Source organism: Syngnathus typhle, linkage group LG9, assembly GCF_033458585.1.
Source record: "Syngnathus typhle isolate RoL2023-S1 ecotype Sweden linkage group LG9, RoL_Styp_1.0, whole genome shotgun sequence".
Lineage (NCBI taxonomy): Eukaryota > Metazoa > Chordata > Actinopteri > Syngnathiformes > Syngnathidae > Syngnathus > Syngnathus typhle.
The window spans coordinates 3857895-3879574 of NC_083746.1; the positions used below are offsets into that span (position 1 = coordinate 3857895).

A 21680-nucleotide genomic window follows, 5' to 3' on the forward strand; every position below is an offset into this window, starting at 1 on the left:
TGATTACTTCTCAAGGTAATAAATTTGCTCAAATAATTTGATAACTTTAATGTTATTATTTTTATTATTATTTTACGTTATTGAGAATGACAAATAGTCACTGATCATGTGATTTCTCAATAATGAGGACATAAATCAACATGTAACACTTTATTTCTATAAATCTCTGTCAATGTTGACATTTTGAAATCATTACCACATTCCTAGGAAATCACACTGTCCCATTTCTGGTGAGCTATTTTTATAATAGGCCCATGGGTTACTCATGTGGTCCTTGTGAGGGCCAAGATCCCCACTGGCACCACTTTGGTGATCCCTGATTGAAAACAATATTCCAATCTTTGACACTTGCTCAGAAATTATGAGTGTGATGTCTTTTTAAACCAACATGGAGCTATAAGATAAGGCCACTCCTTTGACAGAAACTGGCCAGCTTGTTTTGAAATATTGTATGTCGTAACCGGCATGCGATTGTCGACCAGTCAACTGGGAAAGGCTCCAGCTCACCCGTGACCCATTTAGTTTGTGAAAGCATTCTAAACCACTTACCTCCAAATCAGGTTTAAAAAAAAGAAATTTGAATCAGAATGGGTGCTTTTTTGGTACACTCGCAATATTCAAAATTGATTGGATGAATACTATACAACAAAACGTGAAAATTGGTGGATAGAGATTTTTTTTTTCATTGTTCTTTTTTTACCTGCGATGCAACCACTTCTTCCCTTCACCTACAAGGAGCACAATGATTGCATTCCCACATGAAAAGCATCCAATCCAGTTGGCAGTTCTCATGTCGTTGTCTCTTAGCCTCACTGACCTCTCCTGATGATGTTACTGTAAATGCACTTTGAGCGTCTGAATCATTTAACATGCAATCAATAACATGCTTGCTGCAGCATTGTTGTGATGGCCGTAGAGGTTAACAACCTCCATTTGTCGTAGTAAAATAAATACATACATCAACCCTTCCACTTTTTCCAATTGGATATGAAGAAAGTTTTCTTTGTCTTGATGTACAACTATCTGTGCTGTGCTGCCATCACCTGGCTATTATATTTACTACATAAATCTTGCTGTGACAATGACCAATTTCATATCACTTAATTATTGTCAAATTTAAATCGAAATTGTCCAAAATGTAAGATCAAAGTTTTTATGAGGTAGTTTGTTAAGTTAATTAAAAAAAAAAAGTCAACCTTTTTTTTTTTTTTTAACAAAAAAAAAAAAGTTTACATTACAAAACAATTTAATATCCATAGTATTCAAAGATGTGCACAGTTTGGGAAGTTTTTGCACTGTTGGTGGTTGTAACAAAAAAGTTGAACCTGTGTCAACAAAGATTATTTATGTTGAACATGCACCCCGGGTGCAGGTGTGAGAAATGGTACACTTTCCAGAGCCTACCCACAGATAAGAAACCAGAAAAATGAATTTATTTATTTTGAAAAGGTCACCTTTCATTTTGTGGACTGAAAGCCCACAAAGCGTATTGAACTTTGTGCTTGCATCACAACAACCATTAGAGTGTCACAAAAAAATCAGGTATAATTTCATGTATGACGGACACAAGCTTTTAGTCAGGTAATGTTTCTGAACAGTTTGTAACTGTTATTATGTAAATAAAGTAAAATGTCAATTCAGGTTCAAACTGGAAATTGTGCCCATAATTCACTGATTTAAATTGGGGAAACCCAATAAAATGATGTGGCGGGCCGTATCTGGCCCCTGGGCCTTGAGTTTGACACCTGTGATCTAGAGTCTTCATTGAAACTCAGAACTGTGCAGCAGAAGTGCTGAATCTTGCTGACTTGTTTGAAAATTCACATTTCGTATTTCATTGTTGTTTCAAAGCATGGCGCTCGTCACGTTGCTCATAGATTGCATGCTCCCTGTGCGCATGCTCTTTCTGCGGACGCTTCGCAGGTAGTTACGGTACAGGATCACACTAAAAACCCTATCCTGGAACTGCTTGGAGACAATATAGTAGAGAATGATGTCCCAAACAGTGCTCGTGTTCATGAGGAACGTAGAAACCACGGCCCACGTCCTGAATGCCTCATCTTTGTCCAGCCCTACTAAATGGAGCAGCAAGCATACGTGAAACGGCACAAAACACACCAGAATCTGCACGATTAGCGTGATGATGATGCGGATGGACTTCCGTTTCACTTTGGGTTTGAGTTTGGAAGCGTTCCCGCAGATCAGTTTGTACACGATGACTACGTAACAGCCTATCATAATGCAGATAGGCAAAAGAAAGAAAAATGCCATTCGCGTGAAATTGACCGGATCGTTGTGGTGCAGGTAGACAAAATCTACCATTTTGAGGCAGGTGGTGAAGTTGCCAATGACATCGGGATCGTCATCTGAGAAGAGCAAGGATGCGGTGCCGCCCAAGGTCATGAGCCAGGCCCCGAGGCACGCCACTACTGTCTTGGTGACGTTCCTTAGCTCCTTACTGTGCTTGGGTTGCACGATGGCTGCGTAGCGATCGGCGCTGATCAGAGCAAAAAGCCACAGAGCGATACATGGGTAGAAGATATTGAGAGTGGCGCAGACACGGCAGAAGAAGTCGGCGAAGGGCCAGAAGTCCCATTGGAGGTAGACCATGCGAAAGGGGAGCATCAGGATGAAAGTCAGGTCCACTAGTGCAATGTTTATCATGTAGATGTTTACGGAGCTTCGCCTCTTGGTGGTCAAGACAAACACCCACAAAGCTGTCGTGTTGACGACGAGTCCAATGAGGAAAATGAAGCTGTAGATGACCAGGCCTAATGTACGGTGCTCAACCAAAAGCCACGCCTGGGAAGAGTTTGGAAGCAGTGTCATACTGAAGAGTGTATTCTACAGTGAAAAATAAACACAAAACAATCATAAATACTCCCTATATTCAATTGACTAATTAAAAAGTGACTCATAGCTTTTTTGTTTGTAATTTCATTCCAATAAGAATAAAAAAGAAAATGCAGTTTCTTTTTTGGTCAGATCAAAACTACATAATGGATAAAAAGTCCAAAGGGTTCGAACTTGATTTTAATATTTGATAGGGAAATAACATGTCAAATACAATAAAAGGAAAAAGGTTACTGTTTTAATAAGGACAAAATGCGTTTGTTAATATAAAAACATCTTTTGGTTATGAAATGAGTCATTGATTTCATCCCCAAAAAATGAATCGAAATCGCAAACTGAAAATCAAATTTCAGGCTTGAGTGAATTGTAACATCCCTAATATGTAATGTATTGAGTTTATCTAGCTTAAAATATTTGCAATGAGTTTTGGTAAAGCTCAGCCAGTTGGCCACGACGTCCGGATCATGTCAACCTGACCCCAAAAAATATCGAGAAAAAAACAAATGGACATGTTGTCACGCCCGTCCGTGCCAGAGCACGCTCGGCCGGCGACTTCCCTCAGCCGCACCCCTCCATTACCGTAATATCTGTCACCTGTTCCCTCATGTATTTAAACCCTGCATGTGTGTTCCTCCTTGTTGGTGTCTACTGTTGTCTCCGATCTGTGTCTGGGCCTAGTGTTCCTGTCCTGGTCTTGTGTGGAGGCTCACGGTCAGATTCTGTTCCGCGTCCGAGTGGACTTCTGTTTGCCTGTCTGCTGTCCGTAAGTCTCTGTCTCTTTTCTTGCCCACTTCCCTTCCCTCCAATAGACCCTGGTCCAAGCTGCATTTGGTCGCCCTGCCCCACTTATTCATGACACGTGTAAATGATCAAATATATATATATAGACACTACCGTTCAAAAGTTTGGGGTCACAAAATTGTTTGGGTGACCCCAAACTTTTGAACGGTAGTGTAAATATTATTATAATAAAATATTATGAATTAAATATTATAAATTATATCTTATATTTGTATAAGATTATATATATAATCTATGAATATAAGTATACATATGTATTATAAGATTTTTTACACAGAAAATTATATATATAATCTGTAAAGAATTATCTAAATAAATGTATACACTACCGTTCAAAAGTTTGGGGTCACCCAAACAATTTTGTGACCCCAAACTTTTGAACGGTAGTGTGTATAAATACACGCACGCACACGTATAAAAAGTTACTTCTCTATGTCGCTGTATAATGAAGTGGGGGTTTCTGCCCACAAAATACAGGAAGATGTCTTGCTGTGGAACTCCACATAAAACTGAAAGTCATTTAAATAGAAAAAAAAAAAAAATCTTCCACCTCACATCGAAACAGTGCATCATTCACGCTTAAATATAGAACAAAGTAATGACAGTGAGAAGACGTGTATATTCTTATGATAAATCTACAAAAATATTTTCTTGTCTGCATACTGTACAAGTTAAAAAGAATAAATAACTCAAATAAAAGTAGTGTGGTGGTGCAAAATGTGGAAGTGACATTGTTTCTTTGTAGACCGGGCCTTCATAAGAAATCATGTGATGGCATCGCTGCTACTATCTTCTGTACTGTGCGCTGACAGATATATGAGGTAACACACCATTGCAAAGCCCAAAAGATATTAGAATTGTGGGTCAAAAATTCAATTCAATTAATTAAAAAAAAAAAAACACCAAGTACTAGATCTTATAAAGAATAATAAATGCCACAAATGATCACAAAAAGCTGCAGCTTACCACAACAATCACCCAAATGCTCTGTTGCACCACTGAGCATCCAGCAGTCAATATAAGGAAGCGCTAGTTTAGTGATGTCACATCCTCTGCGTGTACTTTCTCCCTCTGCGGTGTCTGTTGTCGCCATCCGCAATTGCTCCCCTTTAAAGAAAATGATGCGCCATAAGAAGCAGGGGCGCTGTGTTTGGCAGGCAGAGCCTTGGCAGATTTAGGGCGAGTTATTGATTGGAAAAGTGGGGTCTGTCACAGCCTATTAGCTCTCGGGGGAGTCATCCGCAGCAGGTTGCCGGCGAGAAGCATCTGCTGCAGCAGAGAAGTAATTAAAAACAGGATGTTCAGGCAGTTGCCATATAAACAAGAAATAAGACGGCTGTAATAGACACTTCAAGCCGGTGCTACAAAATGTTTTGTTTTTTTCTTTTTGCACAGTGGCAACTTAATGAATGCACAGAGTCTACCTGAGGTGAAACTTCAAGGTCAGCCCGTTTAATGCACATTGTAATTGAGAGTAGAGATGGGCAATGGAGGCCAAATAAAGACTGGAGTATCAATAAGCTCCACCTGTTAATGTTCTTGGACTATTTACTCAAATAGATTTTTTAAATTTCTTTAGAATATGAACGGTTTACCTCTCTGGTCATGTTTGTAACTTGCAATAAAATTTAGATATTCATCTAAGAAGCATGGTGGTCGACTGGTTAGCACGTCCACGTGCAGAGGTTGTTGGTTCGAATCCGGCACCGACCTTTCACCGGAATTTGCATGTGCTTGTGTGGGTTTTCTCCGGGTACTCCAGTTTCCTCCCACGTTCCAAAAACATTAACGTTAGGCTGAATGAGCACTCCAAATTGCCCGTAGGCAATTGCCTAAAGCTGTTTGGATAATGGATGGATGGCTCTAAGAAACATTTTCACAATGGGGGATAATCGTGGCCATTTGGAAGGCTTCAACCAGTAAGGTTTTACTAAAGCACAGTAAACTAATGCAACGAAAACTGGAAAATGTTTTCTTTTCCACAAAATATTTTTTATTATCTTTAATACTATAACAAATGGTCAATCAGATACTCAATCATTTCTTTTGATTTGCTTATATGCCGTTCATCAGAATATGACATTAAAGTGGTGTACCGCGCAAGAAAAAATGGGGACCCCTGATAATGTTTGTGCTTTTCCCTAAAATGTGAGTTAAATTCGGAACGGTGGCCACACAGATGTTCTGCACACAGCTTGTTTTGATGCTCCAGCTTCATTTAAATGCCAACGTACTTTCATCATCCTTGTTATTTATATGGGAGCTCCTCAATCTAATTCCTAATTATCTATCGACTTCTCCCCTCAATGAGTTTTAAAAAGGTCCCAAGCAGATGGTGCTTTGTGTTCACAGCAATATGTTGTTATGACAACAACCTGTCAGCTCTTTTTTTTTTTTTTTTTTCCCCTTGATACTTGTCATGTTGTCTTCTTTTACTAAGTATTCCACTCCACAAATAAATTGCTGTTTATCAATCTACTACTATTTCCATTATTCCACTTTTTCTTTTATTCTAAAAGATGATTACTTTGACTAACACAAGCCACAACAATCAACCAAATGACATGCATGGGTGAAATTCCCTCCATCCTCTAGTATATACTGCTCTCTAAAGGCTCAGTGTAATTACTGCAACGCAACCAGCAAAAACATGGTTGCATTTTAAAATATGTATTACTATAGCGTCTACAAGGAAGACAAATTATATTTTTAAAAGTGCATAAATGTATGTATTCATAGGTAATAATTGGGATACTTTGCATCTAATGATGAGATGATGAGACAAAACGTAAAAAGGAAATCAAACAATTAAGTGAACTATTTTGTTGAAATATAATGGTTACATTTCAAAATATATGTATCTTAACTTTATCAATTTATATAATTAAATTCATATGTAACTATACAGTAAATCAAATTATATAAATGTAGGTATTTTATTTGTTTAAAGTTAAATATATGTACACGCACACACATATACTTCAGTATGCAAAAAAAATATATATATCAGCTAGAATATTCAGGAAAAAAAATAGTATCCAAACGTTTGGACCTTCACCTGCATCTTTAAGTAAGGTTAAGGTTGTCAGTCGTCATTGTAGCGCATACAAACACTCTTTATTTAAATTAATGATTCGAGCTAGCCTTGGCCCCAAAGCGGGTGGAGAGAAGCGGGGTTGCTGATGAAAGAGTAGATCCTGTGCAGACCAACAGGAAAAACATTGGGACATCCCTCAGCACTCATCATGGCTGATGTGACCTTGACCGAGTCACGCAACTTTTAAAACTGCCCCTGGAGGGCCCAGCTGTGGCTTCCCAACTCTTGTTTATTGCTCATGACTGACTTAAATTATCACACAATTATGAGTGAGAGACAGCCACAAATATTCACATCAAATCATTTGTGTGTGGGCTTTATACCTCTTGTAATCCCCAAAGATGATGCCCAACATACAATTTAGTCACACTTGAATGATGTAACGTTGGGTAATTCAACATCATCATGTGACTCACATGCCTTTCTGTCACACATTGTGGATACTTTTAGATCACTTTCAAAACCAGAACAATGATCATTTTCTGACTAAAATAAACCAAGGAAGTTTCTGATTGCAAAAATAACAATTATGAGAGCTTGTAAAGAAAATGTTAATATCCCACATAATGAAAAACACCAACACATCATATTATAAATTGCTCAAAAATCTTCAACTGACACAGGCTTGTCATAACTTTATTTCCAAAGTTGTTGAACAGGCTTTTTTTCAATTCACAATAGCAAATATACATGAAGAGAGTGTTTTGGCTCTAGCTGCGTGCTAACACCTACAGTAAAATTATGTCGCGATAACCACATCCACTCTCTCAATTAGAAAGCAACATCTCACTAAATTCACTTCGAAACTATCGAAAGACGATAGTAATCCCGCATACTCAAAACATTTGTCGTGTCAACTTTCTCTTTAAATCGTCAATATTATATCATATCTTGGCTTCATATTCCATCTAGTCGTATATAGAGCGTGAAATATGTCCAAAGGTTTTCCCCGGTCCGCTTTGTCAATGAAAACGTATCACCATCACCAAGATTGTCAATCCTCCGATTTTTACGTCTGTAATGCATTTGATCTCTTCTTCACCATTTTTCTCCAGTCTGTTGCTATGGAATGTACTACATGGTCAGCTAATACTGTGTGGCGGTGAATATGATCATACTACGTGAAAATTGCTAATTACAGTTTTAAATGTTCATACTTCTGGAAGTTGCAGGTAAAAATTCAAAAATTAAGTACCGTATTTTCCCCACTATAAGGCGCACCTAAAAACCTCCAATTTTCTCAAAAGCCAACAGTGCGCCTTACAATCAGGTGCGCCTTATATATGCACCAATATTTAGCCACTACAGCAGGCGTGTCCAAAGTCTGGCCCGCGGGCCAAATGTATATATCTTTATATATGGGCAAAGTTTTAAAATGGGCCATTCAATGAAGGTGCGCCTTATAATCCGGTGCGCCTCATAGTGCGGAAAATACGGTAATACTGGCAAAGAGTTCACAGCCTGAAGTTGGTCGATGTTCTTACAATGTTTACTCGTTGCTGTCATTGCACAACTTTTCACAGGGATGTTCTTGAGAGGTAAACCATCAAAGTTCTAAGCTGTTCACAAAACATCTGTTGCCCATGATGACACCTTAAAAACTCCTCGTGGATATCGGACGACTATGGCCTGAAAAGTCTTTGCTCGGATCCCGCCATTATTCTTGTTTACACGTACAGCTGCGGTCTCCTCTCCATCAGACGCTCTTTGGTTGAGCCCAAAGCGGAACCGCTGAGCGGGATCTTGTTGCCTTCAATAATGTCCTTGGAAGAGATTTCGGGTGAAGTTCTGGCAACGCTAGAGATAGATATGCTGACATCCAGCTTCAGCAGCTTCAGGAGTTTCCTCTTGTAACCTTTGCAGGCGAAGAAGTAAACAAAGGGGTCCAAGCAGGCGTTGAGGTTCATCAGACACACCGTGATGTGCAGCGACACCTGAAAAGCGGTGAGGTCGGCGCAGTCCGGGCTGGACACGAGTTTTCGGACCATGTACTGCAGGATGTTGATGTGATAGGGACTGTAGCAGACTACGAAGACCAGGGACACGCAACAGATGACACCAATGGCCTTACGGCTGCGCCCTGACTTTTCGGTCAAGTGGTTGGCCTTCGCCGTGGAGTGGAGTTTGGAGCAAAGGATGGAATAGCACACCAAGATGGTTATTACGGGGATGACGTAACCGAGGAAGACGCCGCCGATTAGGATGGTGGCAATGTGGTCTACCTTCTCAAAATTCGGGTATTCCATACAGGTGATGAAGCCGTCCGGTTCGTCGTTGGTCATTGGCATACCGAGAAGCGGGAGGGTCTGGACCAGGACCAACAGCCACACGGCGACACAGATGTAGCGCACGTTGCGAACATTGCGCAGCCGGGAAAAGCGCAGGGGGAGGACGACGGCGATGAAGCGGTCAATGCTCAGGCAGGTCATGAAGTTGACACCTGCGTAGGTGTTTATGTAGAAGATGAGGCCTGAGATTTTGCACAGAGCCTCACTCATGGGCCAGTGGAAGCCCAGCGCGTAATATGTGATCCTCACAGGAAGTGACAGCGTGAAGAGGATGTCCGAAATCACCAGGTTGAGCGAATACAAGGTGGTGGAGTTCATCTTTTTCAAGTTGGGGCGGATGACGTGCAGTGCTAAGGCGTTGCCTAGCAGGCCCACCAGGAAGACCACACAGTAGACGAGTGGCATGAAAACACGCGCGTAGCTCCTGTGGGCGTACAGGGTATCGCAAGTGGAGCCGTTGTGGTCATCCATCACAGGAGAAGCGGGGGATCCCATCTTGGGGTTGTGATTCTTTGAAAGTGAAACAGAATAAAACAGTGTTTGTTAAAGGTCATAAAAAGTCATGTGTTTGACCCTTTGTCTTGGAAAACAAAATGGATCCACATGATCTAAAGAATTTTTTCAAAGAGGAAGTATGCATAATTATTGCTCCTTTCCGTGACTACAGCTGCTTCCGTTAAAGTTTATTTTTGTGACATAACAGTAGACGTTGGACTGTAACAATTCGACAAATATGAAGACACAACACATATCCGTTCTTCCTTTCTCGTGGACCGCTTAGAGTTGCTGGGGATTACTTTGAGCAAGAAGAAGAGCACACCCTGAACTGGTTGCCAGTCAAGCAAAGGGCACAAATACACAACCTGTCGCGCTCCCAATTTATGGACAAATACGAATCTTCAGTAAATCTACCAAGCATTTTTTTGGAATGTGGAGGATACCTGGAGTATCGGATAAAAAATGGAACAACAACTCCACACATGAATGCCAAAGTAGAGATTCAAAGCCCATACTTCAGAACTCAGAGGCAGATGTTCATCTGTTTTCTAGGTTTTGGTGGAGGACATTCTAGTGAAATGTTGTACTTGGTGAAAATAGCTAATAGTGGCCTTGGAATTCAGCACTCTTGTATTCAAACATTGATTCCTCACTTTCAAAATTCACTGGTGCTCACCGGGTTGATTGCAGATTATTTTATGGAATGTACAGTAACTACTTGTTCATTGTGAAAATCCCCTCTATCGTGGCAATCTGTTTTTTGTTTTAGGGGAGTTTACAGTATACTTGCATACTGAAATTCCCTTGCGTGTAATAAACTGAGCCACAGCCACTTCAGCTATCTTTGCACACAAAAAGAACAGTAAAACACAAACAAAATGTCCATACACCTGTGGTGGACCACAGCTTACACCCAGACTCTCAAAAACCCACCGATGTCACGTGCCACCCCACCAGGCTTTTTAAAGACACATACAAGATGCAGACAATACATTTATTTATTTTTCTCTGCATTTTATGCTTTCATTTTTTGTGTTCTAATACATTTGTGTTAAAATGTTAGTGTGTGTTAAAAATGGTAAAAGTTAAAAATGATATCACAGATATTCACCTAGGTGAGTCCAGAGCATATTTGATGACTGTTAAACGTATATCCAAATTGAATGCAGTTATAATTTATCATAAAAACAATATCCATCATTTCTCATTTTATGTATTTATATAAGAAATACATTCGGTTTTGTTACTTTTTCACGTTCATTCATTCAATTGGAAAAAAAAATAAAAAATAAAAAATATATATATATATATATATATATATATATATTGAGCAAACTTTGACGTGGCAGCAGAATCCTGGTGCAGTGGGGCAGCAAAACAAAGATTGCCTTGCACTCGAGGAAGTGAGCTTGCATTCTTGCTGTTTCTTTGTGCTGGCTGGCACATTCAGAGCATTGTAACTTATTTTAAGAGTTCAACTTAACATCTTAACTTTCCAATTGTGAAAGACACCTTTAATGTTTTTTGACAAATCACATTTATTTCTCAAACTTTTAAATTTCTGGCCAAAGTGATGTGAAACTGCACTTCGAGTTAATCTGTTCTTTTTTCACAAAACGTATCAAACAAGTTTGGTCATACCACGAATGTCATTATAGTACCTTCCATAACTGACTATGTAGAATTTAATATCTAAGCAGGAGAAGTGAGCTTACCTCAAAGTTGAGCGGTTTCTTCTTTGGCTCCACCGCACATGGCACCCAACGAGAGGGCTTCCCTTTCGCTTGGCCCTCCTGCGCGCCACATGCACAAAACAAGACATGCTGATTTGCTGCCAGTGACCATGGTGACAAAATATCCTGTTGTTGCACACACCCACCCAGCACCACCCCATCCACTACTTCACTACCACCCTCCAACTCCATCCTTACTTGTGCTTACCATAATTAGAACTAATCCTGCAAGTTAGTGAAGAACTAGTGGTTCATTACAATTTGTTTGTGCACTTTGCGGTTACAGCTGGATCAAATCTGTGCCACGCTACTCAAATCACTACTCAACAATCAAATTCTCTGTAATTTTCAGTTTCAAATCCACTTTAATGATGTGCAAAGATTGAATATTTTGATTGACCAAGATCCATTTTCTCCCCACATTTTTAATGCCTCAAGAAATACAATCACAAAAATAACTGCACTTGTGAGGTTAAATGTTGTGTATTTATCACAGACGAAGACAAAACAAATCTATTCATTCTATGAGTTATCTTTGAAAAAGTAAACTGATTTCAGGTTGTTCCTTTAAAAAGTCACTGATTATGGTACAGTACTTGAGTTTACAGGTTATAGATTAGAGAAAAAAAAAAACTATGACTTTGCACAGTATGTATCGAATGATGTAGCCCAGTCAAAAAATTGTATTCCACATTACCAGTTCCACGTTTCCTTTAAAAGTGTCAGACGGAGCAGTGTGTATGTTTGCCTGTCGACAAGGCATCCGTTACTTAAGCTATTTTCATTTTAAAATTGTGCTAATCATTTTCAAATCTAAAGTTCCAATACTGTTAAGTGTCAAGAAAGTCCAAGCAACAAAACACATTGAGACACTTTATTTTGAAACAAAACCAGATTTCACCAAAACACAATATATGGATACGTTTCAACTGCTTTTAAGCATTAATTTGTATTTTTGATCAAGTATGGACCTGTTGTTTACTAGCTGTGATTTTCACATCTGTGAATCACTTCCCTTGCAACTGATATTCACCACGCACAAAGGATGTCATTTGTGATGTCCAACTTTAACAGTATACATGTTTTTGCTGAGAACTACAAATACTCCCTCAACATCACTCGAGATGATTGAAGTGATAATCAAAGTCAAAGTCTGCTTTATTGTCAATTTCTTCACATGCCAAGACACACAAAGAAATCAAAATTACGTTCCCACTATCCCACGGTGACGAGACATAGTACACAATATACATACAAGTAAACAACACACAAAAAAATAAAAACAAGAAGGCACAAACAATGAATAAATAAGAGTGGTGAATAAATAATAAATCAACAAATAACATAATAAATAAGAGGAGCAAAAATGTGTTAATGTGTCTGTCAAGTCTTGACTTTTTTTGGTACACTTTTTGCAGTGAGTTTATTATTTTTTTGTACATTGAGTAAGTGCACCAAATATACTTAGTGTGAGTGGGTGTTGTTCTTAAAAATCTCTGGATACCATGATGCCATCCGGCCCAAAATCAAGATAATTTGACATGGTACAGTTTGGGAAGTGGGAGGGACTGTTTTCTTAAGTGCTTACAATTGTCGCGGTTGTATTTTCTGCGTTAATGACCCCAACCATCGTTTGTTCAAAACAAGTCCGGCGGAGAGGCAGAGGAAGCGCTCTGACTTCCTCATGGCCGAGACGTGTGCTTGTGACTCACTGGGGGCCTCTCCGACGGTCCTACCCCTCGCTGACAGGCCGCGCATGGCCCCGCTGTGCCGCCTGATCTATTTTTACACAACAATGCCCTAGGAAAAGTATGTTCTCACACCACTTTTTGGATTTTCAACATGCAACAAGTTATGATGCTAGTGATGACAAAGTGAATGGGAGGTCATGCGTCCGAGCATCTCCAGCCCATCATGACGGCGCACATCCTGTTGTGAAAGAGACACATGTCAAAGGAAATCCTCTGTTGAAATATCTCCATTTTAATGCGTCTTTTGTGGTATACCGTCATTTTCGGACTATAAATCGCGTTTTTTTTCATAGTTTGGGTGGGGGGGGGCGACTTATACTCAGGAGCGACTTATATACATATATATGTTTTTTTTCACTTTTTTGGGCATTGTATGGCTGGTGCGACTTATACTCCGGTGCGACTTATAGTCCGAAAATTACGGTACATGCGTGTATGTATGTATGTATGTGTGGGTATATGTGTATGTGTGTGTGTGTATATATATATATATATATATACATACATATATATATAGTTAGTATGTCATGTTTATCCTGACTGAATGCAGTTAGAGCAAATGTTCATCACAATCTCATCTCATTGTGACACTTATCAGTATTAACGACATATGACTGACGTTAGTGAGTGCAATGCACAGATAAACAAGCGACAAGCGTGACACTGAGCTGATTAGTTTAAGATGCGGTTGATTGCAGTATTTGCACAGGAAGCGACTGTGGCTTGCTCCTTGTTTCGAACAAAACAGCACCTCAAAACTCTCAGATGACAGGGGGGAATTTATCTTAAATCCTTCCAGATTTATTCCAATTGAAGAAACTTTTATTCTATTTGTAGTAGATCTCTTTGTGTGTCTTGGCATGTGAAGAAATTGATAATAAAACAGACTTTGACTTTATTATAATAAAAGTACAGCAGCTAGGGAAATACGCTTCCTTCTTGATCATTGTGCCTTGTTTGTGGTTCAATAAAATGGCATCATCAGTTGTACGCTGGTGTGAACACCGGGAGTTTTTCATTTGCAGCTAGCTGCTATGTGTGTGTGACCGTCAATCAACAGCTCCTGCCCAGTGTGTGGCAGGTGCTACTGCTTTGAATGTGAGGATGCTTTTTCATCTAATGAAAAACTGAATCCTCTCCTGATTTGTTTTAAAAGTTTTCTTGAGGTATGATGACGTTTTCTGTGATGTCACTCCTGATGGTGGTTTAAACTTTTGTGCAGTTTGTCATAGGACCTATTGGTTGGTTGGTAACAAAGTCAATTGGACAATTTGAATCTGGGGGCTCCTGGTTCCGTGTCCGTTAAATCGGGGTTCCGCTGTACCATTATTATAGTATGGTGAGGCAAATGTTCTTCCAATATAGTGGTAGGACATGTTACAGGTATTTGGTTGGTATGATGGTGTGATGCAAGTATATTGTAGTTGACAAATTTGACTTTTGGGGTTTGAATCTTTCCTGTGTCGACTGTGCATGCTCTCCCCGTGCGTGCGAGAGTATTCTACTGGCTCTTTGGCTTCCTCTTTTTTTTTTTTCAAAAACCATCACTCATTGAAGGCTCGTGAATTGTTCCTCGGTGTGAATCGTAGTGCGAATGTTTGTTGTCTGTATGTGCCCAACAATTAGCTGGCGACCAGTTCAAAATCGCCTGGGATAGATTCCGGCTCACCCGCAACCCTATGAAGACAATTGGTACAGAGAATGGATGAATCTGCATGATTGTGCAGTTCCTGTTGGACTTTGAGGCAGTATTTGGGGAAACAATGCCATGCTCTGGCAGTAGAGAGGCGTTACCGCTTTGGTGGATGTTAACGGGCTCAGCGAGCAAGAAGCTTGCACTTACTGCAAGAAGACACAGGAGGACAGCAAAATATCAAATGGCAGGGACTAAAATGTCTGTTGAGAAATAATAGAGGGCATTATCTACATATGCATGTGCAGTCATATGCAAAAGTTTAGGCACCCCTGATCATTTTCAAGATTTTCCTTTTATAAATCATTGGTTGTTCGGATCAGGAATTTCAGTTAAATATATTATTAAGCAGACAAAAACAGTGATGTTTGAGAAGCAAAATGAATAAGAGTTACAGAAAGTATACGTATATACTATATAAACCACAAGTTAGACTTGTGCCAACATGTACTCCACACACACGCGCTTGTGTGTGAGGGGTGTAGAGGAACGTTAAATAAGGATGTGGCATCAAATCCTCCCACGCTCTCTTCCAGGAAAGTGTTTCCGTTCTGAGGTTGTGATGTGTTTTAAACAGGTAAAGAAGGTGACTGATGTTGTCGAGTTGAATTTAATTGGCTCAATTTTGTCACAAATGTACCAAAAGCGTCTTTGACAAGAGTGTTCTGCCAAATATACAGGGAAGGTATTAAAAATATTTATCAAATATTAGGTTGCACCAAAACAACAGTAGTGATAAAAGCTTGATGGATTACGCCACAGGTGTCAAACTCAAGGCACGGGGGCCAGATATGGCCCTCCACATTATTTTATGTGGCCCCGCGAAGACAAATTGTGCACCAAATTCGTGTCATTATTAGAATTGCAAATTGTCTTCACTTTTTTTTTTTTTAATATTTGACCAGTTTTCACTTGTCTGATTTGAAAACGAGTTATTTGTCAGTTTATTTTGTAGCTTTTACTGGATATATATATATATATGAATATGAGGTGCTCATACATTTATTTGGGTTGGCCCTCCGAAAGAAGCTATGACTACAATGGGGCCCGCCAAAAAGATGAGTTTGACACCCCTGGATTACGCTGTGTTGATTTCTCAGCTGTTGCTGCTGGTGCTTTTGGCTCTTTCGGATGAGGTAGCGTTGGAGGAAGGGCACAGGCGGCCCTTAAGAAGGCTCAACATTTCCTTGTGGGTCTTAATGGCGAAGAAGTAGATGATCGGGTCCAAGCAGCAGTTGAAATTCATGAGCAAGACAGTAATCTGTAACAAGATGATCATTATTATTACTAGTGGTGAGTTTGTATCGGAAAAACTGATCTTATATGCGTGAAAAAAGATGGCCAATCAGTTGATGTCTTACTTGGGAAGACAACTTAAAGCCCCTCTGCTCCTCACACGAGACCTCATGGTGAATACTTCGGCACATGAACTGCATCACGTTGAGGTGGTACGGGCTGAAGCACACAATGAAGGTGAGCAGGATGAGGAGGATGATGACGTTGGTTCGTTGGTTCTTTCTCGAGGCGGGGTTCCGCTCGGCTGCCGCCCGCAACTTCAGGTGGACGCTGACGTAGGAGGTCAGGATGGCAGCAAGCGGGCAGCAGAAGGAGATGACACATCCCAAGATCAGGAAATACGGCATCCACCGGGAGCTATTGAGGTTGAAGTACTCCATGCAGGTCCGTCTGCCATCGTGATGCTGCAGCATGTTGCGGAACAGCAGAGGAGCAACCTGAGCGGACACTAGAGCCCAAACCAAGCAACAGATCCGGCGGACCATCTTGACCCGACGCGGGCAGTGCAGCCGCTGAGGGTGTACCACAGCCAGATAGCGATCCAGGCTGATGCAGGTCATGAAGGCAATACCTGAGGGAATTAATACTGGATTGTAAACTTTACTAGAAGCAAATTACAAAACTAAGCACATGAGAAAATGAATAATGGAAGATGTAGATTTTATGATGTTTTTTTTTCTTTCTCTCTCTGGTAAGTTAGTTGTATTTTAAAGTCATAGCTATTAGAGCATAGGTGTTAAACTCAAGGCTCGGGGGCCAGATAGGGCTAGCCATATCATTTTATGTGGCCTTCAAGATCTGTCACATTTTGTTTCCTTGTTTTAATGTCATAGTTTTGGTTTGCGTGTCTGTGTGCTCGCCCCTCCCCTCCTGTAATCGCCGTTACCTGTCATGTATTTAAGTCCTGTCTGCGTGTCACTCCCTGTCGGATTGTTCTCCTCTGTCATCGTCTTTCTTCTCTTTATCTTGTCTTTATCTTGTCTTTCTGTTCAGTTATTCACGTCGCTAGCATGTATAGTTTTGTCTTTTGAGTTCCTTCAATAAACCCTGGTCCAAGCTGCATTTGGTCCCCCAGCTCCATTCCTTCCATGACACAAAGACAAATTGTACATCAACTTCACGTGGCAATACTAAAGTTACAAATTGTCTTCGCTTTTCAAAAATAGAATTTTTGTTACCAATGATCTTTTAAAAATATTTGAACAGTTTTTACTAGTTTCAAACTTAATTCATCAGTTTGTTGATGGTCATAATGCCCTCCGAAGGAAACTATGCGGCTCGCGACAAAAATTAGTTTGACACCCCTGCATTGGAAGATGTTTTGAATGTTCCGATTCCATATTCATGTTAGAAGCATTTTTTAGCATTGGCCGTCCTGTTTACCTGCATATGTGTTGGTGTAAAAGAGGAGTGTGCTAATCCTGCAGAGTAGGTCACCAAAGGGCCAGTCAAAGCGGCGGATGTAGTAAACGATCCTGCCCGGTAGTGTCAGCGTGAACAGGCAGTCCGACAAGGCCAGGTTGAGCAGATATACAGCGGTAGAGTTTAACTTCTGCCGTCCCTGGCAGATCACCACCACGACCAAAACATTGCCGAACAAGCTGAAAATGAAAACCAGAGAGTAGAAAACTGGGACGAGAACCATGGCGGCTTCCTGGTAGACGAGCACATCGCAGTTGCTCTGATTACCGACGGTGCCGTTGCCAGCAGCCATGGAGATAGAGTGGGAAAAGTAGTTTACGTCAAGCACCAATATTAATTATAATCAACGGACTTCCCCTCATGACATATAGAGTTGTGATACGCGGAAACCCATCTGTGGAGCTCTCGGTTTCCATCGCTGCTTTTTCATGTCACGCATACCACCAAGCAGGCTTTTTGATATACCGCAGACTGCAAAAAAAAAATCCACTACATTGCAAGTTTCAATAAGTTAGCTAATAAGATATGTGTATTTTATTTTTTCAGCTTCACTTCAAGCGGTACAGAAAATGGATGGAAGGACTTTTTAATCTTTATTCTGTCTTTTTAATATGTAGATTTAGTCTGGGAATGGTATGATTTTGGTACTGTTCTACTTTTGTAGGTCACAGCACGAATGTAGGGTGAGACAACCATGATCGAAACTCAAACTGTTTGACAACATAAATTCAAAAAAACAGGAAAACAAAATCAAATGAGGCTAACAAACTAAATGGAATAAATATTTAAAACAAGTCCAACAAACAACCTGATAAGTCCTTCAAATAAACAAGGTATAACTAGCTAATCTAAAAATTGGAAACTAACTACAACAAACTAACCGCCATCAAACTAATTGGAACAAACAAGCTATTCGAAATTACACTACACTACACTACACTACACTGTCGAGCAACTTACCAAAACAAATGAACACCAACTTAAATGAGCCGACAGACAAACTAATAACTATACTTAAAAAGAACAGACAAATAAAAACCTCAAAAACATTGACATTAACAATCAAACTCAACTCATTACTAATCAGCACACAAAATGTGAACCAACAAACTTCAACAACCTAAAAAAATATTTCAATGTAGTAGTGGTAGTTGCAGTGTGTGCCAACCAGTGCATGCACACAGTGTGGCACATGTGCTTGCGAGAGGTTAACTTGAAGTTTCATGTTCACTCAGAAGTGGTACATAGAACATAAAGGTTTGCTTTTTTTTTTTTAAGAATTTCCTTCCAGAGCCGCACATCCTGTGGTGTACCATAATTTACCAGCGAGTGGAGACATGAACTTAGAGCTCAGACTTCTGAGAAAAATTCAAAAGATGTTCAGTAGATTCATAAAGTGATAACTTTGCGGTGCTGTAGTCTGGTTCAGCTCTCCGAGCTGCATTTCTGCAAGATTTTAATTAGCTGTGGTTGTTGTACAAGAAGTTCAATTGTCCTCCAGGAACTAAACCCTCTCCAGTTCTTTTGAATTTTCATAAGATCCTATTTGTTGCAGAATGAAAGAAGAACAAATAGAACTATCTTTCAACCTGGAAAACAATCGTAACTAACCGGAACAAATGAACTTGCCAGCTTAATCCAACAAACTAACTAAATAACCAATCAAACAAATAAATGCTTTCAAACAACATCCTGGTTTCGGACAGAGAAATGTGTCGTCAGGCACTTTAGAGTGCGGACTTCCACTAAGACCGACCGAGTTCAATCCGAATTTGCCCCACTGTACTCCCCCCGTGTAACAAACAAACACAACTTCCCTGAGTTAGCCAATTTGATCACTGTAGTACAGGTTGGATGAGTTAAGGAGCCATGAATAGGTGTGATGTAGTATCACGGCCAGCGTTGTCGTGGCTAGTGTAATCGAAATAGATGGCCTCTGGACCGGCAAAAGGTCACACACATTGTCAGCAGTCAGGTGTGGTTATCGCTCGACCTTTTAAGGTCACATTCAGGGCAAGATGTCATGGACAAAGATGCCTTTAGTCTCATTCATGTTAAGAACAGTGTTAGAGAGAGTTGTGTGCGTGTGTGGTTGTCTTTCTAGGTTGATGAGTGCGTGACGTGAAAGGTCTCAGGAAATTGAAAGTGACGACTCAGCGTGGAACTAGTATGGAAGTCACATCTCAGAAATGTGACCTTTCTCTGCTGGCTAAGGCAGGGGTGGACTTCCAGGGTGGGGGGTGAGGTCAGAAGGGTGATTTGAAGAGAATTATACAATAATAGTCAATGGTGTAACTGTGGCCCTAGACAGGACACCTCCCCAGAGGGTGGATCGTTTTAAGGACACCCTCGTGGTGGAGGTGGACTAGTCTGCTGTGTTGCTGACCCAAACTGGAATTGACTTGTGGTGACCACAACATGTGTGCAAACACCAGCGTGGTTCCACAAACGCTGCCTTGGCAAATTTAGACTGTTTTTTTTTTTTTTTGTTACTAAAGTAGATCGCGTGCGAAGCAATCCTCCCTGTTGCCATATTAAAACAATGTCACTTTGTTTGTGTTGGGGGCAAGGCCATTAAAGTTTGTTAGTAAAACGGATTTTGAATAAATTACACTAGATTACGCGTATGTAGATCTAGAGACTGTCTAGGAATTTAAGATCTCATTTATATTTCTGCCAACAGTGGCTACTGCTGTTATTGTGTGTCATCCACTTAAATAATCAGGCTAAGCAAAGAACTCAAAGCAACTAATTTAAGCAAAGCTTCTAACTCAAACAAATGAGGAAACCAGAAAACTTGAAGTAAGCCATTTGAGCAAATAGGCTAACTCTACATTTCTCAGTTCTCGCTTTAATGTACACAGATTAATTTATTGGCTAAAATTGATTTTGTTCATGTGTATTCAAATATTAAACTGAAGTTTAAAACAAATGGTATGGTGAGCCCATACAATTGCAATTAAACATGATACCACTAGAGGGTAGGCAAACCCAAGGAATTGCACATAATAAATGATAAGAGACAGACAGACAGACAGACGGTAGGTAGGTAGGTAGGTAGGTAGGTAGGTAGGTAGGTAGGTAGGTAGGTAGGTAGGTAGGTAGGTAGGTAGGTAGGTAGGTAGATAATTTTATGATAAAATAAACGTAAAGAAGAAGCAAAGTGCAAAAATAAACAAATAAATAATATTGCAGCATTCAAATTTGGAATATTACTATACATCCTTTCACTAGTCTTTTTTTTTAACTTCAGACTAAAAACAATTTTAAAAAGCGTCAAATAGTGTGTGTGTGTGTGTGTGTGTGTGTGTGTGTGTGTGTGTGTGTGTGTGTGTGTGTGTGTGTGTGCAGATGCACAAAAGCAGACTGCTGGACATACTGCAGGGCACATTGTCAGGGTGGCCTCATGTGGCTCGTGTCTGGTCTCATCATCACCACACCAGCAGCCCCCCTCCCCTATGGGCAACACTCTCCGACATCTGTACCACCACACTCCCATGTAGACACTGTTCACACTTTGCTTGTCAGCTTCACTGCTAAGCAGCTTTGTGTTATTTTGGGGAAAGACTTCTCCATTCATAATGACTTGTGTCATAGTCTGGACATACAGTAAAGCGTTTGTATTGTGCAGGCCGGTATACGTAATGAAGCTTTTGCCCAGTATTTTTATTTTGCAGTCCAAATTTAGGTTGGAAGCCTTGTTTTCAGCTTTGTACATCGGATTTGCGACTTAGCTCGTCACGTTAGGTGATCTACAGTAATTTCACTTGCCTCTGTCTTTCACCGGTTCACGGGTCGGCTACAAGACAGCACCTATCAGGCTTGAGGGGATTAAGTCGAGATCTTTTCAGCAACAACATACCGAAGAAATGGGAAGGAATCTCATTAGGGACAATTTTGAATGTTACCTCGACTTTTGGAGCGTAACACTTCTGATGATCTGTAAATAAAAATCTGTTGATTTTCTGCTAACAGTTTTATCTTTAACAGAGATGCTGGGAAATATTTTGCTTCAGCGCCTTTTACTCAAAATCTAGTGCAGGTAGGATCGTGCCATAACAGTGTGTGCATTTACAAAGCAATTTGGCCTCCTGCAATAATTAGATGACATTAGCGGCAGAATTTGGTGGGATGTAAAAAAAATACCCATTAGACAGCGACAGCTGCCTCCAACTGCAACATAGTGAGAAAAGTGTTAATGTTAAATGGAAAAATTAGGCCTTTTTTTTTTCCAATTAGTTTTGGCTG

At 40.2% G+C, this 21680-nt stretch overlaps 3 protein-coding genes across 3 annotated transcripts; all 3 read right to left on the minus strand.

Annotated features, from left to right (window-relative positions):
* Positions 1-1411: 1411 nt before the first annotated feature.
* gpr18 (G protein-coupled receptor 18) lies at positions 1412-4811 on the minus strand. The gene is made up of 2 exons (XM_061287264.1): positions 4621-4811; positions 1412-2844 (listed from the first exon to the last, which is right to left on the minus strand). Exon 2 carries the CDS (start codon positions 2827-2829, stop codon positions 1846-1848), a length of 984 nt encoding a protein of 327 aa, XP_061143248.1. The 5' UTR covers positions 2830-2844; positions 4621-4811; the 3' UTR covers positions 1412-1845.
* A 2560-nt stretch (positions 4812-7371) lies between these two features.
* Positions 7372-11371, minus strand: gpr183a (G protein-coupled receptor 183a). The gene is made up of 2 exons (XM_061287263.1): positions 11253-11371; positions 7372-9549 (listed from the first exon to the last, which is right to left on the minus strand). The coding sequence occupies exon 2, from the start codon at positions 9532-9534 to the stop codon at positions 8419-8421; it is 1116 nt and encodes a 371-aa protein (XP_061143247.1). The 5' UTR covers positions 9535-9549; positions 11253-11371; the 3' UTR covers positions 7372-8418.
* A 3934-nt stretch (positions 11372-15305) lies between these two features.
* Positions 15306-18603, minus strand: si:ch211-184m13.4 (uncharacterized protein LOC798560 homolog). Its single transcript, XM_061287849.1, has 3 exons — positions 17394-18603; positions 16076-16581; positions 15306-15975 (listed from the first exon to the last, which is right to left on the minus strand). Exons 1-3 carry the CDS (start codon positions 17722-17724, stop codon positions 15811-15813), a joined length of 1002 nt encoding a protein of 333 aa, XP_061143833.1. The 5' UTR covers positions 17725-18603; the 3' UTR covers positions 15306-15810.
* Positions 18604-21680: the final 3077 nt, after the last annotated feature.